Genomic DNA, 16,522 nt, shown 5'->3' with positions numbered 1-16,522 from the left:
ATGCTTGGAACCATTTTAAGAGATAGTCACCAGAAGGCCTACTGATGTGGATCAGCCCCAGTATATTGGAGGGAGGTGGAGAAAAACAGGGGGATTCAACCCTTTCTCCTCTCTGCAGTCCCAATCCAACTTCCTCCAACACCTTTCACTGCATTCACATAGGGAAGAAACCTTCCATTAACATCAAATGATTGTCACATTCAGCAGCTGATTGTCACTACTAGTAAGATCTATGTCCATATATAATCAGCTGCAGCTTTATATAACTATATGTGCTGTATTATACAGAATTAGCACAGTCTTGCTAACGGTGCAGTCCTGAAGTTGGCATGCGGGGCAATCCACAGGTAGTTTAGCTGTCCAACCAAAGCCCTACTGGGCTCATTCCTGCAGGGTGAAAGTGAGTTTGGAGGAAACTCATATGGTTCTCTGTCCATTTTGCAACTCCCAGCAACAACCTAGATTGATGGGATGGAAAGAAAAGTCACAGGTGGTTTGGGATACATTGGAACCAAACTGCTTCCCAGTCCTCTACAACATGCCCATGGACCTCAGAGCTCAGAAAGCAGCTGGGCCAGGGCATCAAATGTTTCCAAGGTGGCAGAACAGGGAAATTTGATATTGGACCTCCTTCTCCAAAATCTGAGACGTCTCTTCAGTGGAAGATTAGATATTTCCTCCGGCCCCTGAGATAGCTTCCTGGGGACCATAGATGATCAGAGTTTGTGTCATTTGAGGACACATCCAGATAAAAATGAAGTCTTACCATTTGGGGAGGGCTCTGTTGCCGAAAGCAGAACACAGTTGCTCTGTTCTGGTGCTTTTGCAATGCTTTTGTAGACATCAATAGTGCTATTAAAGTGCTTAAAGAACTCTTCTGGAAAGAATTTACCTTCTTCATAAAGATGGTCATTATATTTTCTAAAGTTCTAAGGGGAGAAAAATAACAAAATCCATTTGTAAAGGAAGCACAAATAAGCTGAGCTACCACAGCGTGAAATGGTATGGATCATGAATAGATGGAAATGTGTTTAACAGGTGGTACAAACTGGGAGGTCAAAACTGTAAATTATAAAGGTCAAATTCAGTTGGACACATTTTCCTTGATGCAAAAGCTCTGTTCCCTGGATTGCAATTGATTTCTTTCTTGCTGCAAAACTTTATCAGTTAATGGCAAAACTGGCTCCAAACAATATGGTTTTCAGTTACATCATACTTCTTTAACATGATATTTCAGTTAACTACTAAAACATGGTTACTTTATGTATTGTAAACATGGGGATACCTTGGACCAGATTGCGCAATACTCTCCTGATCAGTGCCATGCGTTTGTTTGGTTTTTTTATACTAAGATTTCTACCCTGCTTCCCCCTTCATTTTAACCAGCAAGTTAAGACAATAATACTGAATTCATGAGGCAGGGAGTTCCACATGCAGTGTGCTGCCACCGAAAGGCCCTTCTGCCACCAATCATAACACAGAAGCGGCTGAATCTAGACTCATCAAAGAAGTGTTTCTGTTTAAAGCGTTGTATATCGCACATACAACACATAAAATCGGTTTTTCTTTACCCGTCTAGCTGAGTCAAGGTCTTGACATGCATAAGAGTGTATCAAGGCAGCTTCACATGGGCAGCAACTGATACTGATATAATTTGATCCCAAGATGTTTAGGTCTTTAAAGGGAATACCTAGTGCTTTGAATTGCCCCCCCAAATCATATGGCAGCTGGTGCAACTGATAAAATAAAAGTGGTGAATGAACTCACCACTTGGCCCCTGTCAAAATCATGGCAGTGGCATTCTGCACCAACTGTGGTTTACAGGTTGTTTTCCAGAGCAACTCCACGTAGAATGTTCCACAGTAGTTTAATCACAAAGTAATAAAGACACATGAATCCATGTGGCTGAAACAAGGGCAGGTTTTACACCTGCCTGCCTTCAACATCATGGGAGATCTATGTGAGGGCATAATTACTTCTACAGTATAATGTTATATGCCAGTAACATTTGTAAGATTGCTATCACTTAAATTTTTGGGGAAGCAGTCCTTGAACAGATTTCCTAAATCTGTTTTGGCTATTCCCAATGGCTCAAATGTGCAGTGACTTTGCTTTTGGAAGTGTGTGTGTGTGTGTGTGTGTGTGTGTGTGTGTGTGCACGCGTGCACACACACACACAAACTATGCAGGTGGCGTGTACGAAACTGCCTCAGAAACTCGCTTAGATTTAAAAAATAGTTCTGTAGATGTCCAGAGCTTCCTTAGGTGTGTGGAGCCTTAGGTGTGTCTCCCAGACAACAAGGAGTCCATCCATACTGTATATAAAAAGTAGTATTGCATCCCCAGTCAAATATTAAGGATGCAATCCAAAAAATGCTTACTTGGGAATAAGTACTATTGAGCTCAATTGGGCTTACTTCAGAGTAGGCATCTACAGAATCACACTGAAATAAATGATAAAAAGTGGATAGGAAATCTAGTTGCAGGCAGACTGAGGGGCTTAAATATAATAGCAAGAAACTAGTACAAAGTGAAACAATCCTAGAGACAAGATAATTTCCGTGTAACACTCAATAAAGATTTAGCGATATAGGCACAAGCAAGGGCAAGCCCAAGCAAAGTCTTGGGCTTGTGTTTTCCACACACACACACACACCCTTCTACTATGATTGGAAAAAGGACCTCCGCAGCATTTAGTTTCACTTTTAGAAAATCCTGGCTTGATGTTGTTACCTGTGAACTACAGACCATGGTTTAAAACAAATTCCAAAATTTTAAAACAATCAAACTGCAAACTGCCTTGTTTAATTAACAACTTTAAAATAAATGTCTCTGATTTGCACATGAAGAGCTGGGGTTTTCTGAAGGCAAAATGAAGCACTGCAGAAGTCTTTTGCCTGGCTGTGCAGGAGGCCGAGATGGAAGCAGGTGCTGAAGCTCGGCCAGTCTATTCTGTTCTGGCCTGCTCTCTATACACAAAGGTATTATTTTGCAACCAAGAGGGAAGATTAATCTTAGATTATTACCTTATTTTTATTAGTAGACAGGCATGCCATTAGATCATTGATGATCCTTGTGAGATTATTGATGATTGAGTAATTACTTAAGACATCTGACATATCTGAAAAGTCTTTAAATCTGTGCAGAAGATTATTCAGACTCGCTGACAATTCAGGAACCATCAGATACAACCAACAATGATTAGGCTGTCAGGGGTGATAAAAAGAAAAGAGAGAGAGATTACACTCCACACACAACTGTTTAAGTAATTTAAAGTGTGTAAAAGTAGATTAACGTGTCCTTTCCAATAGGTATTAGCTTGCACTTTGTCAGATTGAAAATTCAGCTGCCATTAGATTACCTGCTGTTTTCTTGAGTCCTTTTTGGAATTCCTGACAGTCCTTCTTAACATAACTAGGTCAGCCATGACTGTCAGTAGATGTTGCCAGTTCTGCTTTATCCCTGAGTCTACCAGATTCAAAGCTGTCAAAAAAATCACTGCTAGCGTTTAACTTCTTTCACACTGAAGTATGCGGGAATCTAACACACAATCTTGTTCTTCTTTACACAATGACTTGTAGATTGATTATTATGCCTTTTATTCTTCTAATTATGCTATACTTTTTTAAAAAAGTGTATCTTCACATTAGGTTCCACAAGACCCTTTTGCTGTAAAACGCATTATGCAACCCCCACCATCCCACAATTTATGCCTTGGATTTGTCTATCTCAATGTCAAACATGGTTTACTAACATTCACAACTAAAACACAATTTGAGATCTTTAATGCAACGATTCGGTGGAGCTGCATAGGGCAGGGATGGAGAACCTATGGGCCTCCCGATGTCACTGGATTCTAGCTACTGCAAAAATCTTAACTCAGAGCAAAAAGAGGTGTCAAAAGCAAATAAACCAATACTGTAGAATCACTTGCTAACTCTTGGAAACTGACCCAAATGATGAAACTCATGGTGTGTTCATTTGAGAAGCCAAGGGCCCCATTTACAAATTTCATGAGGACGAAGTACAATTTCGACCTGAAGTTTATCAGTCTATTGCATTTATTTAATGAGCATTTATATGTGCCTTTATTTGTATTTGCACCCGCTGCCCTACATGCAGAATTCTACAGCACAAATCCTCGCTGCTAATTTCACTATCCTTTCTCTGGGTGGTCCACCATAAAAACAGTTGTTGGCAACAAACTAGGAAAATGGTGGGGGGAGAGGAGTAAAGGAGAACCATAAAATTCACTATACAGCTTGGTAGCATATTTCAGAGATAAGAGAATAACTCAAATCTATTAATTCTGCTGTTCCTACAAACACTAACTTTCAGTAAAGAACATCAAGTTTATGGAGAACTGAACTTCATAGTAATGTTTAAATCATAGAATCATAGAATTGTAGAGTTGGGAAGGATTCTGAGGATCATTTAGACCTTTGCAATGAAGATGTCCCATATGGGGATCAAACCTGCAACCTTGGAGTTATCAGCCCCATGCTCTAACCAACTGAGCAAGCCACAAAACTTGGATTACCCACCCTATCTTTTTCAACACTCGCAGAAGAAGGTTCTTCCTCGTTCATGCTTCCGTTTGCACATGCAAGAATACACACACACACACACACACACACACACACCATTTTACTTACTCTTCCTGAACAGACTTCCTTTGGCCTTTAACTGAGCTGCACCCACCCACACTATTCTTTGCAGTTTGTACATTTGCTTTTTGGCCCACAGAATTAGATGCTTGGCTGAAAGTAATTTGCAATGCATTATTATTATTATTATTTAAAAAATGTTGGCATTGGATGCATTTTATAGATCTGTGTTGCTGACACATTTTGGCTTGGAATATTTTTTGTTACACCAAGTGCCAAAAACTAATATTTTTCTTCAGTTGACTGAAAGCATGCTAATTGGGCTTGTTCCACCTTGCCCTCCCCCACATATTGATTTAAGTTTAAAACTGATTTAAGGGCTATCACACAGGAGGTGAAGAAAGCTTGTTTTCTCCTGCTCCAGAGGGTAGGACCCAAACCAATAGTTTCAAGTTACAAGACAGGAGATTTCTACTAAAGATCAGGAAGAACTTTCTGGCTGTAAGAGCTGTTTGACAGTGGGGCAGACTTCATTGGAGGTTTTTAAGCAGAGGCTGGATGGCCATTTGCCATTGATGCTTTAGCTGAGATTCTTGCACCACAGGGGATTGGACTAGATGACACAAAAGATCCCTTCCAATTCTACAGTTCTGTAAGAACTTCATTAGATGTTTTGAAGGGCGGTACTGTTATAAATACTGATGATCTGCATCTTTGGCTTTCTTATTCATCAAAGCAGGGCTGTACACTGTGTAGATGAAGCAGCATGAAAACACACCAATGGAATTTATGAATGACCACTTCACATCCAAACTATTGTCAAGAACAGTCCAGAATGGTCCAGATGTTTCAGTGTCCATGTGTTTTTCATTTAAGGTACTGAACATTGTTGTGAGAAAACTGCACCACAAGTATGAAAACAAAAAGCTGCTCCACTGATGTGCATATATTGATAACCGCAGTTCCACATTTTGGAACACTTGGGGGGGGGGAATAGTGGAAGGAACGAAGGGCCTCAGACAAAAGAAACTCAGAACAGCCGTGCTGGAGCAGACCAAAGGACCATCATTTCTTATGCTGGCCAGCTGGACGCCTTGGGAACGCACAAGCACAGCATGAAGATCAAAGGAACATTGTTGTTGTTGTTGTTGTTGTTTAGTTGTTTAGTCATGTCCAACTCTTCATGACCCCATGGACCGGAGCATGCCAGACACTCCTGTCTTCCACCGCCTCCCGCAGTTTGGTAGCTTCGAGAACACCATCCAACCATCTTGTCCTCTGTCGTCCCCTTCTCCTTGTGCCCTCAACCTTTCCCAACATCAGAGTCTCCTCTTCTCATGCGGTGGCCAAAGTATTGGAGCCTCAGCTTCAGGATCTGTCATTCCAGTGAGCACTCAGGGCTGATTTCCTTCAGAATGGAGAGGTTTGATCTTCTTGCAGTCCATAGGACTCTCAAGAGTCTCCTCCAGCACCATAATTCAAAAGCATCAATTCTTCGGCGATCAGCCTTCTTTATGGTCCAGCTTTCACTTCCATACATCACTACTGGGAAAACCATAGCTTTAACTATACGGACCTTTGTTGACAAGGTGATGTCTCTACTTTTTAAGATGCTGTCTAGGTTTGTCATTGCTTTTCTCCCTAGAAGCACGCTGCATTATACCAAGTCAGAGCCTTGGTCCAACCTAGCTCAGCATTGCCTTCACAGACTGGCAGCAATTTTGATGGTCTCAGTTGGGATTTTTTTTGCAGATCAATCTGGAGGAGATCTTTCCATGCAAAGCATTTACATCAGGCAGGCAGCAATGTTGAGAGGCTCACACGGCAGTCCAAGAAGTAAGGATTCCCATCTCCTCTTTTCCTTGTCCCTCCCCCAGTCCTATATCCAGCCTCCTCCCCTCCCTATTTTATCGCTTAATATATCTGGATATTTGTTCTGGCAGCTTACCATCTTTTCCATCTTTCCCCTCTATTGGTTGGACAATCTCTATCAATTTGACACTTTCTATTCTTAGCTATTACTGTTATTACAATAATAGTATTTTAATAATAATATATTATTATTGTTGTTGTTGGGGGCAGGGAGTGTATTAGCAGAAAAAAGGAGCTATGTTGCCCCATTTGAAAACATATTCCAACACCACCTAAAAAGGAAGGATTATCTTTCTGGAAAGAGAATTTAACCTTTGTGGCATTGTTATTAATACAACTGGGGTGTTAATAATACCAGTTATAGGATCAATTATTATGTTCTAAATATAGTTTGAGACGCGGGTGGCGCTGTGGGTTAAACCACAGAGCCTAGGACTTGCCGATCAGAAGGTCGGCGGTTCGAATCCCCGCATCAGAGTGAGCTCCCGTTGCTCAGTCCCTGCTCCTGCCAACCTAGCAGTTCGAAAGCACATCAAAGTACAAGTAGATAAATAGGTACAGCTTCGGCGGGAAGGTAAATGGTGTTTCCGTGCACTGCTCTGGTTCATCATGCTGGCCACATGACCCGGAAGCTGTAGGCCAGCTCCCTCAGCCAATAAAGTGAGATGAGCGCCACAACCCCAGAGTCGGCCACGACTGGACCTAATGGTCAGGGGTCCCTTTACCTTTTTAAATATAGTTTAAAATATACCTACTAATGCAAAATTAACCAATCTCATAAATTAGCTTTTGCCAGTCAGAACAATATTATTCTGAGGGGAAGTGTCCCTGTTTTAATATTCCTCACAAAACCAAACAACACAGCACTTAAGAGCTTGTACCAAGGCTAACAAAATTTGCAGGCATTTCAATTTCTATTCAACTAAATTATACTCATGAGTAGAACCACTGAACTCAATAAACAAAATTTAACAATGGCCATTAACCATGTTCAAAGTTTCTACTCTGAGTGGATTAACACTGAATACAACACTTATTTTTTTTAGATTCTGAAAGCATCCGGATATTTCTAAAACAGCATGAATATTGCATTGGAATAAGGAGCATTTAGGACTGGCAGAATTATGCAAGAAAACAACAAAGAAAGGCATATATGTCAGGGAAATAAAATATACTTTTGATTACCCGGTGCATTCATTAAAGAGATAATCATAATAATTATCACAACTAAAGAAGCTGTTCACCTCCTTTATCTCTGGCAGTGTCTTATATGGATTTCCACTGTGGAAATGATAATTATACATAGGCTTATCCCTTTTGCTGCCAAAGTCACTGTACAATAGGATCGAAAATATAAATCAAAGATTCAAACCAAAAATCTATATTCTCTGCCTTGCACACTAATGAGCATTTATTGCATTTTATCACTAAAGAAAAGATATGGGGCACTCTCAAGCAGAAATATAGTGTGGTTAATGGTAAGGGGAAAGGTTTAAGCCAGGGGTTGTTAGATGTTGTTGTTTTTCCCCTGAGGGCATTCACCTGTGGTCCAGGCTTGGGGCAGAGCATCCCTTTCTGGGTGTGGCCAAAAAGGGGCATTGCTATCCCACACTCTTCAATAAACTCTCTCACATTAATAATAATAATAATAATAATAATAATAATAATAATAATAATAATTCATTTATACCCCATCCATCTGGCTGGGTTTCCCCCAGCCACTCTGGGCAGCTTCCAACAGAACATTAAAAACAGAATAAAACTTCAAACATTAAAAACTTCCCTAAACAGGGATGCCTTCAGGTGTCTTCTAAAAGTCAGATAGTTGTTTATTTCCTTGACATCCGATGGGAGGGCATTCCACAGGGCAGGCACCGCTACCGAGAAGGCCCTCTGCCTGGTTCCCTGTAACCTCACTTCTCGAAGTGAGGGAACTGCCAGAAGGCCCTCGCTGCTGGACCTCAGTGCCCAGGCTGAACAATGGGGGTGGAGACGCTCCTTCAGATATACTGGGCCGAGGCCATTTAGGGCTTTAAAAGTCAACACTAACACTTTGAATTGTGCTTGGAAACATGCTGGGAGCCAATGTAGGTCTCTCAGGACCAGTGTTATATGGTCTCGGCAGCCACTCCCAGTCACTAGTCTAGCTGCTGAATTTTGGATTAGTTGCTGTTTCCGAGTCACCTTCAAAGGTAGTCCCACGTAGAATACACACATGGGAACATAGGCCTCCTCATCAGTGGATTTAGGCAGATCATTTGAAGAAGTGTGATTAAATCTCACCTCCATGCATGACTGACATGCATGGATGAGGAGGTAATTTCTGTCCCAATGAGGGTGTTGGACTGGGCAGAGCATTGCATATATTTACCCTTCTTAGATCTGCCCAAATTTGTGGGGGTCATAGGGTGTGCTGGGCTGAAGCTTAGCCACTCCTGGTTTAAGCTTAACACACCCACAGAAACCACTGAGTCTTAGTACTGATCAATATCTTTTGAAGTAAATAGCTTTTGAAAGGCCTTTGTTTAGTAAGAGCTTTAACAAAACCTGAAGTTCTCATCTCATAAGAGCAGAAAACAAGAATCATCAAAGACTCCCGTGGTTGTTTTACAAAGAATATAATTCAAGCAGTTGTACATACCAGACTGTCCATCTTCCGGACATATTTAAGGGTTATCATATAATCATTTGGAAGATTTCCAACCTACAGACAGAAAGGACATTAAAGGTTATTTAGTGGTTCTATATAAAATAAAGCTTAAATTTAATTATGTGCTATATAGAAAAATATCATTAAATGTTCTGCTAAAGCGGGGTGGGAAATGCATAGCTCTTCAGATGCTGCTGGACTAAAACTTCCATCATCCCTGGCCACTGGCCATGTTGACTGCGGCTCATGGGAATTGGAGTCCAATGAAATCCTATACAAATGTAGTTCATGAATCCAAGACTCATCGCGTCTTGCGCTTATTTTCTGTTACATCTGAATTCGGAACTGGAATAGTAGGTTATTGGGAACGGCTGCTAATTCCTCAGCCCAGTCATTGTTGGAGAAGATTTTCAGCTTGCCATATGGAATTATTCCCCCATATGCTGTTCTTAAGGTTCTCCTGACCCCCTCTAAGCCAGTTTGGGGAGATGGGGGCAGAAGAGGAGGCAAAGCCCCACTGCGTTAGTGGAAGTCCTTGTGCAGGCATCCACGGGTCTAATCCCACCCTGTATTTCTCACCATCCTGATAGCAGATAATTTGGGATCTAGCAATAGCCACACTTCAAGCAAAAGGGGATACATTGTTTTCCATACTCAGTATGTATGAAGGGACTCGATACTTAGCAATGTCAGCAACTGTATATTCCTTTAAGAAAGGTCACTGCAAGATTAAATTTGTTCCAGATCAACAAGCACTACAAGAATTGGCATGCATTATGTATACAATCTACTTTACCGGCATCAGGGCCTGTCAAGCACTTTTCACGCACAGTTAAAAAAAACACACAAAAATGTAAGAGGTCAAGACTACAGATTTAAAGAGTAAGAGCATTACTTCCAAACAGAAAACAACTCAGCATGAGACAGCTTGTGCATGACAGTGGATAATATATATGCATGGTGTCTTACTCAGAAAACTTTCCTTAACTGCCAATTATTTATAGAATTGTCTATCAAATATAGTTGTAATTTTGCAGTCTCATCTATGTCCAAGTCACAGCAAGTCCAGAGTGGTCACGTGGATAGTGTCTCAGCAAAGTTCATACTTAGAAGGCTCCTCCTCAGAATCCTAATCCTCCAACCCTTTCAGATTTGCATTACCTTCCTTGATTTCTGAAGTATTTGCCTGTCCTGCCTCTCTTAACACTGTCAGCTGATCTTCTTTGAAGGTTGCATGCCTCCTCTGATGTCACAGAAAGCACTTGGATAGACCCTTACAATTTAAAGGTCCAGAGCCAACAGTTTGGAAATTTACATAAATCTTGCCCACATGTGAAATTCAGTAAAACCTTTCAAGGCCTCCGTCAGGGAGACAGTTGCACACCCTTCAGCCAAAAGATAACACAGGCCTGTGTCCCACTTCCTTAACCCATTTGTAATGGGTTGTTCCTGGTCCAGTAATCTGGTAAGCAATCAACTCCAGCACTACTTGTGACACAGCTACTTGCAAGGTGCTCTGTAAAGCACCTGCTTCCTGCATGGGAACTGGAAAATTGAGGTGTGTCATGTCCTTGGCAGGCCACATCACACGGAGCAGATGAGCCACTTTGGCTTGTGGTGGCACAAATTCTTCTGCAAAATAATGCTTCAGATGTCTTTGGGTGCCACTTCTCTGGCAACAGAGACACTGTCAGAGACCTAAGAAGGAGGGAAAATAATCTACTACTACTGTGACTTAGGGAAAGACAGCCAGGAGCACCCTAAGGAAGCTGCCTTAGTCCAGCCTTCTCCAACCTGGTGCTCTTTAAGATGAACAAAACCTCCAGCTGGTGAGAGCGGTAGTCTGCCCAGGTTGGGGAAGCCTATCCACTCAAACTGGCACCAGCTTTAGAGGGCTTTTCTAGGCTGAAAGTTTTCCCAGCCTACATATCTAATTAATTAGGCTCTTAACACAGAATGAACATCATTTTTTCTGTCACTAGTCCAGTAGACCAATCCCCTTCACCTGCCTGCTTCTCTGTTTGTATGCCAAGCTGTATATATAGTACTCCAAACAAACATACATAACTAGACTCAGGAAACAGGCCTGCTATTTCTGGTAGAGCTGATGACTGAGCAATGGTGAGGCCTGGGTAGAGCTGGCCACTAGGAAACTTGTACTCCACGTCTACCTCTCCATCATTTCTCAATGAGTAGACCTGCTGTCCATCTGTGGTTGGGCCAGGCACCCAGATAATGCTTTTCTCTGCACTACTGCAGCTCTCAATTGCCCCGCCCCCCTTCAGCCCTTCAGCTACAGTCAACTTCACAGATTCCCCACCCCTGCATTTCCCTAGGAAAACCCACTATGCCATGTTGACAATACTGGACTACAAGTCTCCTCAAAAGGAACATGAAATAGTGGATGATGATGATTCCCTGCCCATCTGGCTGGGCAGCTTACAGCATATATAAAAACATAATAAAACATCAAACATTAAAAACGTCCCGATATAGGGCTGCCTTCAGATGTCTTCTAAAAGTTGTGCAGTTCTTTATCTCCTTGACATCTGAAAGGAGAGTGTTCCACAGGGAGGGTGCCACTACTGAGAAGGCCCTCTGCCTGGTTCCCTGTAACTTCACTTCTTGCAGTGAGGGAACCTGCAGAAGATCCTCGGAGGAGGACCTCAGTGTTTGAGCTGAGCGATGGTGGTGGAGACTTAAAGTGGGGTGGGGATACCTCAAAGTCCAGAGGCAGAATGAGAACCTCTAAACCTCTGTGTTTAGAGCTTGGGGTTCTCACCAGTCATATTCCCCACCAGCCTTCCTCACCACCTTCCAACAGACCATATGGAATGTGGGCCGATTCCAATTTTTTTGAGGACTGTTTACTACCCAGCATCTCAGCTCTGTGCTTCTGTGTCCTTTTCCTCCTTTATGTGATGTGCCCTGAGCCATTTTCTCCAGCTGGTTTCTACTAGGAGGATTTGGGGAAAGCTGTAGAAAGATGAAGTGGGATTACCATTACCGAATTATCAGTACAATAAATGTTTATGTTTTCAGCAGTAGCATTGCTGCAGGGCAGGATCAAGAATGAATATCTGATCCGTAAGTTTGTTTTGGGAAGGAACACTGAACGTTTTGCTCTTGGAACTCAGGTTAAAAGGCTGCAATGATTGCCATAAGCAATTACATATACTAAATGACAAACACATGTATTATATACTTAGCCAAGGCTTTATTTGTTTTGTTTGCCTAATGTTAATAGTTTAGATATGATGTTTCCAGTGTGAGTAGACTATGAAACAGTAAAGTGTCCCTCCTATCATTCACTCCAAGGGTGGCACCTTTTTTATATATAAAAGAGGAACCTCTGGTTGCAGATACCTTTGGGAAAATAGGTCCCATGATTAGTGCAACATATAGTACTTCTGATACAGAGAGGAATCTCCTCTTTCATTAGTATGTACACAACTACAATGGAAGCACTGAATGACCACTCACTTTGCATCCCTTCCTTGCATAAGCAGAAAATGATCTGCAGACCTGCTCTGCTAGCACACAGAGTGCATGTTCTACATGTGCAACAATCCTAACACACACCCAGGTGATACCTAGACCAGAAGAGTTTTATTGAGCTTTATGATCACTATCACAATCTACAACCGTGGGACCCTTTCCCCTTGGGAGCTTTCCCAAAAGTTTCAAGTGTGCTTTTATAATTTTAGTGTGCTTTTAAAATTCACTTAAGGCAAGTTGTAAAATTTAATTTGTTGTTACTCACAGTCAGAGTTTTCCGGGTGCAAATTAAAAACAAACAATGAGAAGAGTTGGAAAGGCACAGTTGTTGTAGGATGATAAAGAGAAGGTGGGATGGTTCAAGAGAGGATAGAAGGAGCAAAAGGACTGGAGTGAGTTCCTTTCAGATGGCAGAATTGGCTTCAGACAGTGAAAAGGAAGGTCACAAAGAAGGGGTGTTTGAAGAATGGTTCCAAAGGTTTAAAAAGATGCCAAAGATTATGAGCAAATTGACGGCCACCTCTTATTGATGGTATCATAAAGAATGGCAACTTAATGTGTTACAGGATCACAGAAAACCATCACAGTAATCCAATCATTGACACACAAACTTAGAAACAGCATCAAAAGAGCAGTACCAACCAATCAATACAGCAGCAACAGAATCAAAAGCTTGTTTAAAAAGCAAAGTTTTCCATCGCTAGTGAACACAAATAAGGAGGAAGATGATTTAACCTCTTGAAGCAGGGAGTTCCACATATGAGGTCCGACCACAACACACACACACACACCATAAAAACACTCCCGGCTTGCCAGCAAGTCTCCTCAAAGGCAAGGGAACATGCAAGGGAAACACCCACAGATGCTCTTGGGGACCCCAAGCCTGGGGGCCAAATGTGCCCCCACAAGCCTCTTTATATGGGACTCTCCCCAGCACTACTTTGAACCCTCCTCAGCTGTTTTTGCCTAGCTGCAATATGCCCTCTAGCTCTGATAATGCCTCCTTGAATGGAGGAGAGAGGGGGGGTGTGAGAGTGTTTGTAGAAACTAGCCTACAGTACAAAGATCTAGTCAGCCTTCATTGCTCTGTCAATTTTTGCCTCTGGCCCCTCCTACCAGTGGCATGTGCCCCCTGGAAGGTTTTCCAGAAGAGAATTCACCCCTTGTGCTGAAAATAGCTCCCTCTGCAGCTGAGACAATGAAGGGGCCACATGACCTCTGCTTCTTGTCCAAGTCAAAATTTTAGCAGCAGAATTCTGTACCAACTGATACTTCAGAGTAGTTTTCACGGGCAGTGGCACATATATCCATTATGGTAGTCCAGCTGAGATGCAGCTAATGAATGTAGGACCATAGTCAATAGGGGCTTAGAGAATCGTAGAACTGTAGAGCTGGAAGGGACCGTGAAGGTCAACTAATCCAAACCCCTGCAATGCAGGAATCTTAGCTGAAGCATCCATGACAAAGGGCCATCCAACCTCTGCTTAGAAACCTCCCAGGAAGGAGAGTTCACCACATCTCGTGGGAGACCTTTCTGCTGTCAAACAGCGTAATACAGTGAAATGTACGAGACTGACAAAAATCAACCTGTTTATGAGTCTATGCTTATTTGTGTCATTTGGTTCAGGTTACTTTGTTGGTTGCATAATACCTTCCATTCAAACAAGGACAATAATAATTTTTAAAGGGAAGTTTGCACTTAGACCAAAGCTTATATGTGGCTTTTGTGTAGGAACAGGCCATTTGTTGTTTGAATAAATAGCTGATCAAAGCCTTATGGCTTCACTTAGCACAGCTGCTAGATCTTCCGTTTCATTTCACTTGCCCCTTCTCTGTATTTGCAGTTTGTTTCTTCTGCTTAGATGTCTGATTCTCACTTTCTTTCCTGCTTGTACATTTCTCCTCTCTTGCCTCTTGTTTATATTCTCCCACACGATACATTTCCTCTTTCTCAGCTGGAAAAGTGTGCCTCCCTTCTAAGTAGAGCAATGAAACAGTTAATGATATTTACTTATTTAACAGCGCAATACTAAAACCACTTGTGCCAGACCACTTCTACTGAAGTTGATGACTGTTGAGTAAGTGGATTGTGAACAGTGATCATAAAACTGTGCGGCATCACTCATAAAACCATATTACATTAACACAATTAATAGAAAATGAATATTATGTGCATTGTATGTTTCCAGGCAGCTCATGAAAATATAAAAAGCATTGTTTCAGAGTTGCCGCTTTAAATTAAAAGCCTGGAGAGAAGGGTAATTAAAATTAAGCACAGCAATTAAAAAATAGGAACAGCAGCAATGCACACTAAAATTGTAAATTCTTCCAGACCCCCCCATCATACTGCCTTACATGAGTAAGCTGAGCAGAGACACACATAAGAGTGCCTTTGAAATGGTTTGTAAAAGGCCAAGCATGTACGTTTATTTTTAGAAAGCTGAAAAAGGCTGTCTGTCAAACAGAGAAGGGCTGTAGCTCAGTGGTAGAGCACAAATTTTACATGCAGGTTCAATCCCTGGTACCTCTAGATAGGGCTAGGAAAAAATCATGACCCATTACACTAAATATTGTGCTGTCTGTGTCGGAGTCAATCTTGAGAAGTGATTCAAAGATTTGAATTGATGGAGCAATGGAGGTATTTCTACTTATCTGTATCTGTATCTGTATCTGTATCTGTATCTGTATCTGTATCTGTATCTGTAAAGCCTACAAGCTGTATATATATATCAACGCCCAGAAATGTATTACCGAAGCCTTATCTTCTGCAACAGTAAACTATTTGGACCTTAAGCTGCCTCTGTGTAGCGAATGGAACTGGGGGCAACTTCCGCTGTGTGAGTATCTCACCTCAGATTTCCAACACATTCGAGGATCCATGCGTGCATTGTTTATAAACCTCCCCACCACACCAAACAAACAAACATTAAACTCCTTGTTAGGAAAAACTACAACATGAAACTATTTCATTTTCCCTTGGGAAGCTGGTAGGTGTGATTGTTCGTACTGCACAAGCTAATAACCACATTTCTTCCAATGTGGAGATCAGCTTCACCATAAATATTTATGGTAGCATGAAATGGATTGCATGAAAGCATGAAACTTGCAAGGGCTTAAAAATCTCAAAGGTTTACTGTACCGAAAGAGAGTTGATCATATGCAGGACTGTTTCACATCACGACTTACCATCTCTTTCCCCTCCCCACAGCCACACACATTGCAAATACCACAAAGCTAAACCATGCCTTGACACAAGCACATGAATGTGGGGGCTTCAGAAAGAATATTGTGGTTACTTGCTCCTCCTTCAGTCATGCTACATTGCTGTGACCTAAACTATGGTTTGGCGTAGTGTGCCATCCAAACCTGGTTTTGTAATTTATCTCCTCCACATAAACGACAAGCCAAATGCTATAGAACAAACCGTTTGTTATAGTTCATTGTTTCTCTAGAGTGAGAAAAACCACTAGCCTGGATATGGATGACATGTTAAGCCAAACCATGGCATAGTTCACAGAAGCACAGCAGCATCAGGACTGGAGGAGGAGCAAAATGACTGCAATCTCCTTTCTGAGATCCTGTGATTTCACACTAAGCAGGGCTGTAGTTAACGGAGCGTTAGCCAGGCTCTCAGCCCTGGGTGAAGCTTCTAGAGGGGCACCACTGAGGCTCGCAGCTTGCAGGGGCTTCCTCTGACCGCAGCACCTCTTTGCGGCTCCAGAGTCCAAAAGTGTCCTTCCTGTCTTTTGTAGCAGTGTGGATCTTGAGCTGCTGAGCACCAGAGGGGTGCTAATTTGCCAGGGGAAGCAGGAAAACCTGGAAAACGATCCTCCTGCCCCTTTCCCCCATCTGTTTTGGAACTGTGTGCGAACGAGAAATCCTGGAGAAAGTTGCT

General features: G+C 42.0%; 1 protein-coding gene across 4 annotated transcripts in view; it reads right to left on the bottom strand.

Annotated features, from left to right (window-relative positions):
• KITLG (KIT ligand) overlaps nt 1-16,522 on the bottom strand; it is a 102,921-nt gene that overhangs the window by 15,495 nt on the left and 70,904 nt on the right. For all 4 annotated transcript variants that reach the window (XM_083463042.1, XM_083463039.1, XM_083463040.1 and 1 more), the window contains 3 exons: nt 9,121-9,183; nt 3,027-3,206; nt 767-929 (listed from right to left, as the gene is read on the bottom strand). In XM_083463042.1, the coding sequence (XP_083319168.1) occupies nt 767-929; nt 3,027-3,206; nt 9,121-9,159 (382 nt within the window). In that variant the 5' untranslated portion in view covers nt 9,160-9,183. The remainder of the gene's footprint in view (nt 1-766; nt 930-3,026; nt 3,207-9,120; nt 9,184-16,522) is intronic.

The sequence above is a fragment of the Podarcis liolepis genome (genome assembly GCF_965112155.1).
Source record: "Podarcis liolepis genome assembly, chromosome: 10".
Taxonomy (NCBI): Eukaryota; Metazoa; Chordata; class Lepidosauria; order Squamata; family Lacertidae; genus Podarcis; species Podarcis liolepis.
This window is presented reverse-complemented; position numbering and strand designations above follow the sequence as displayed.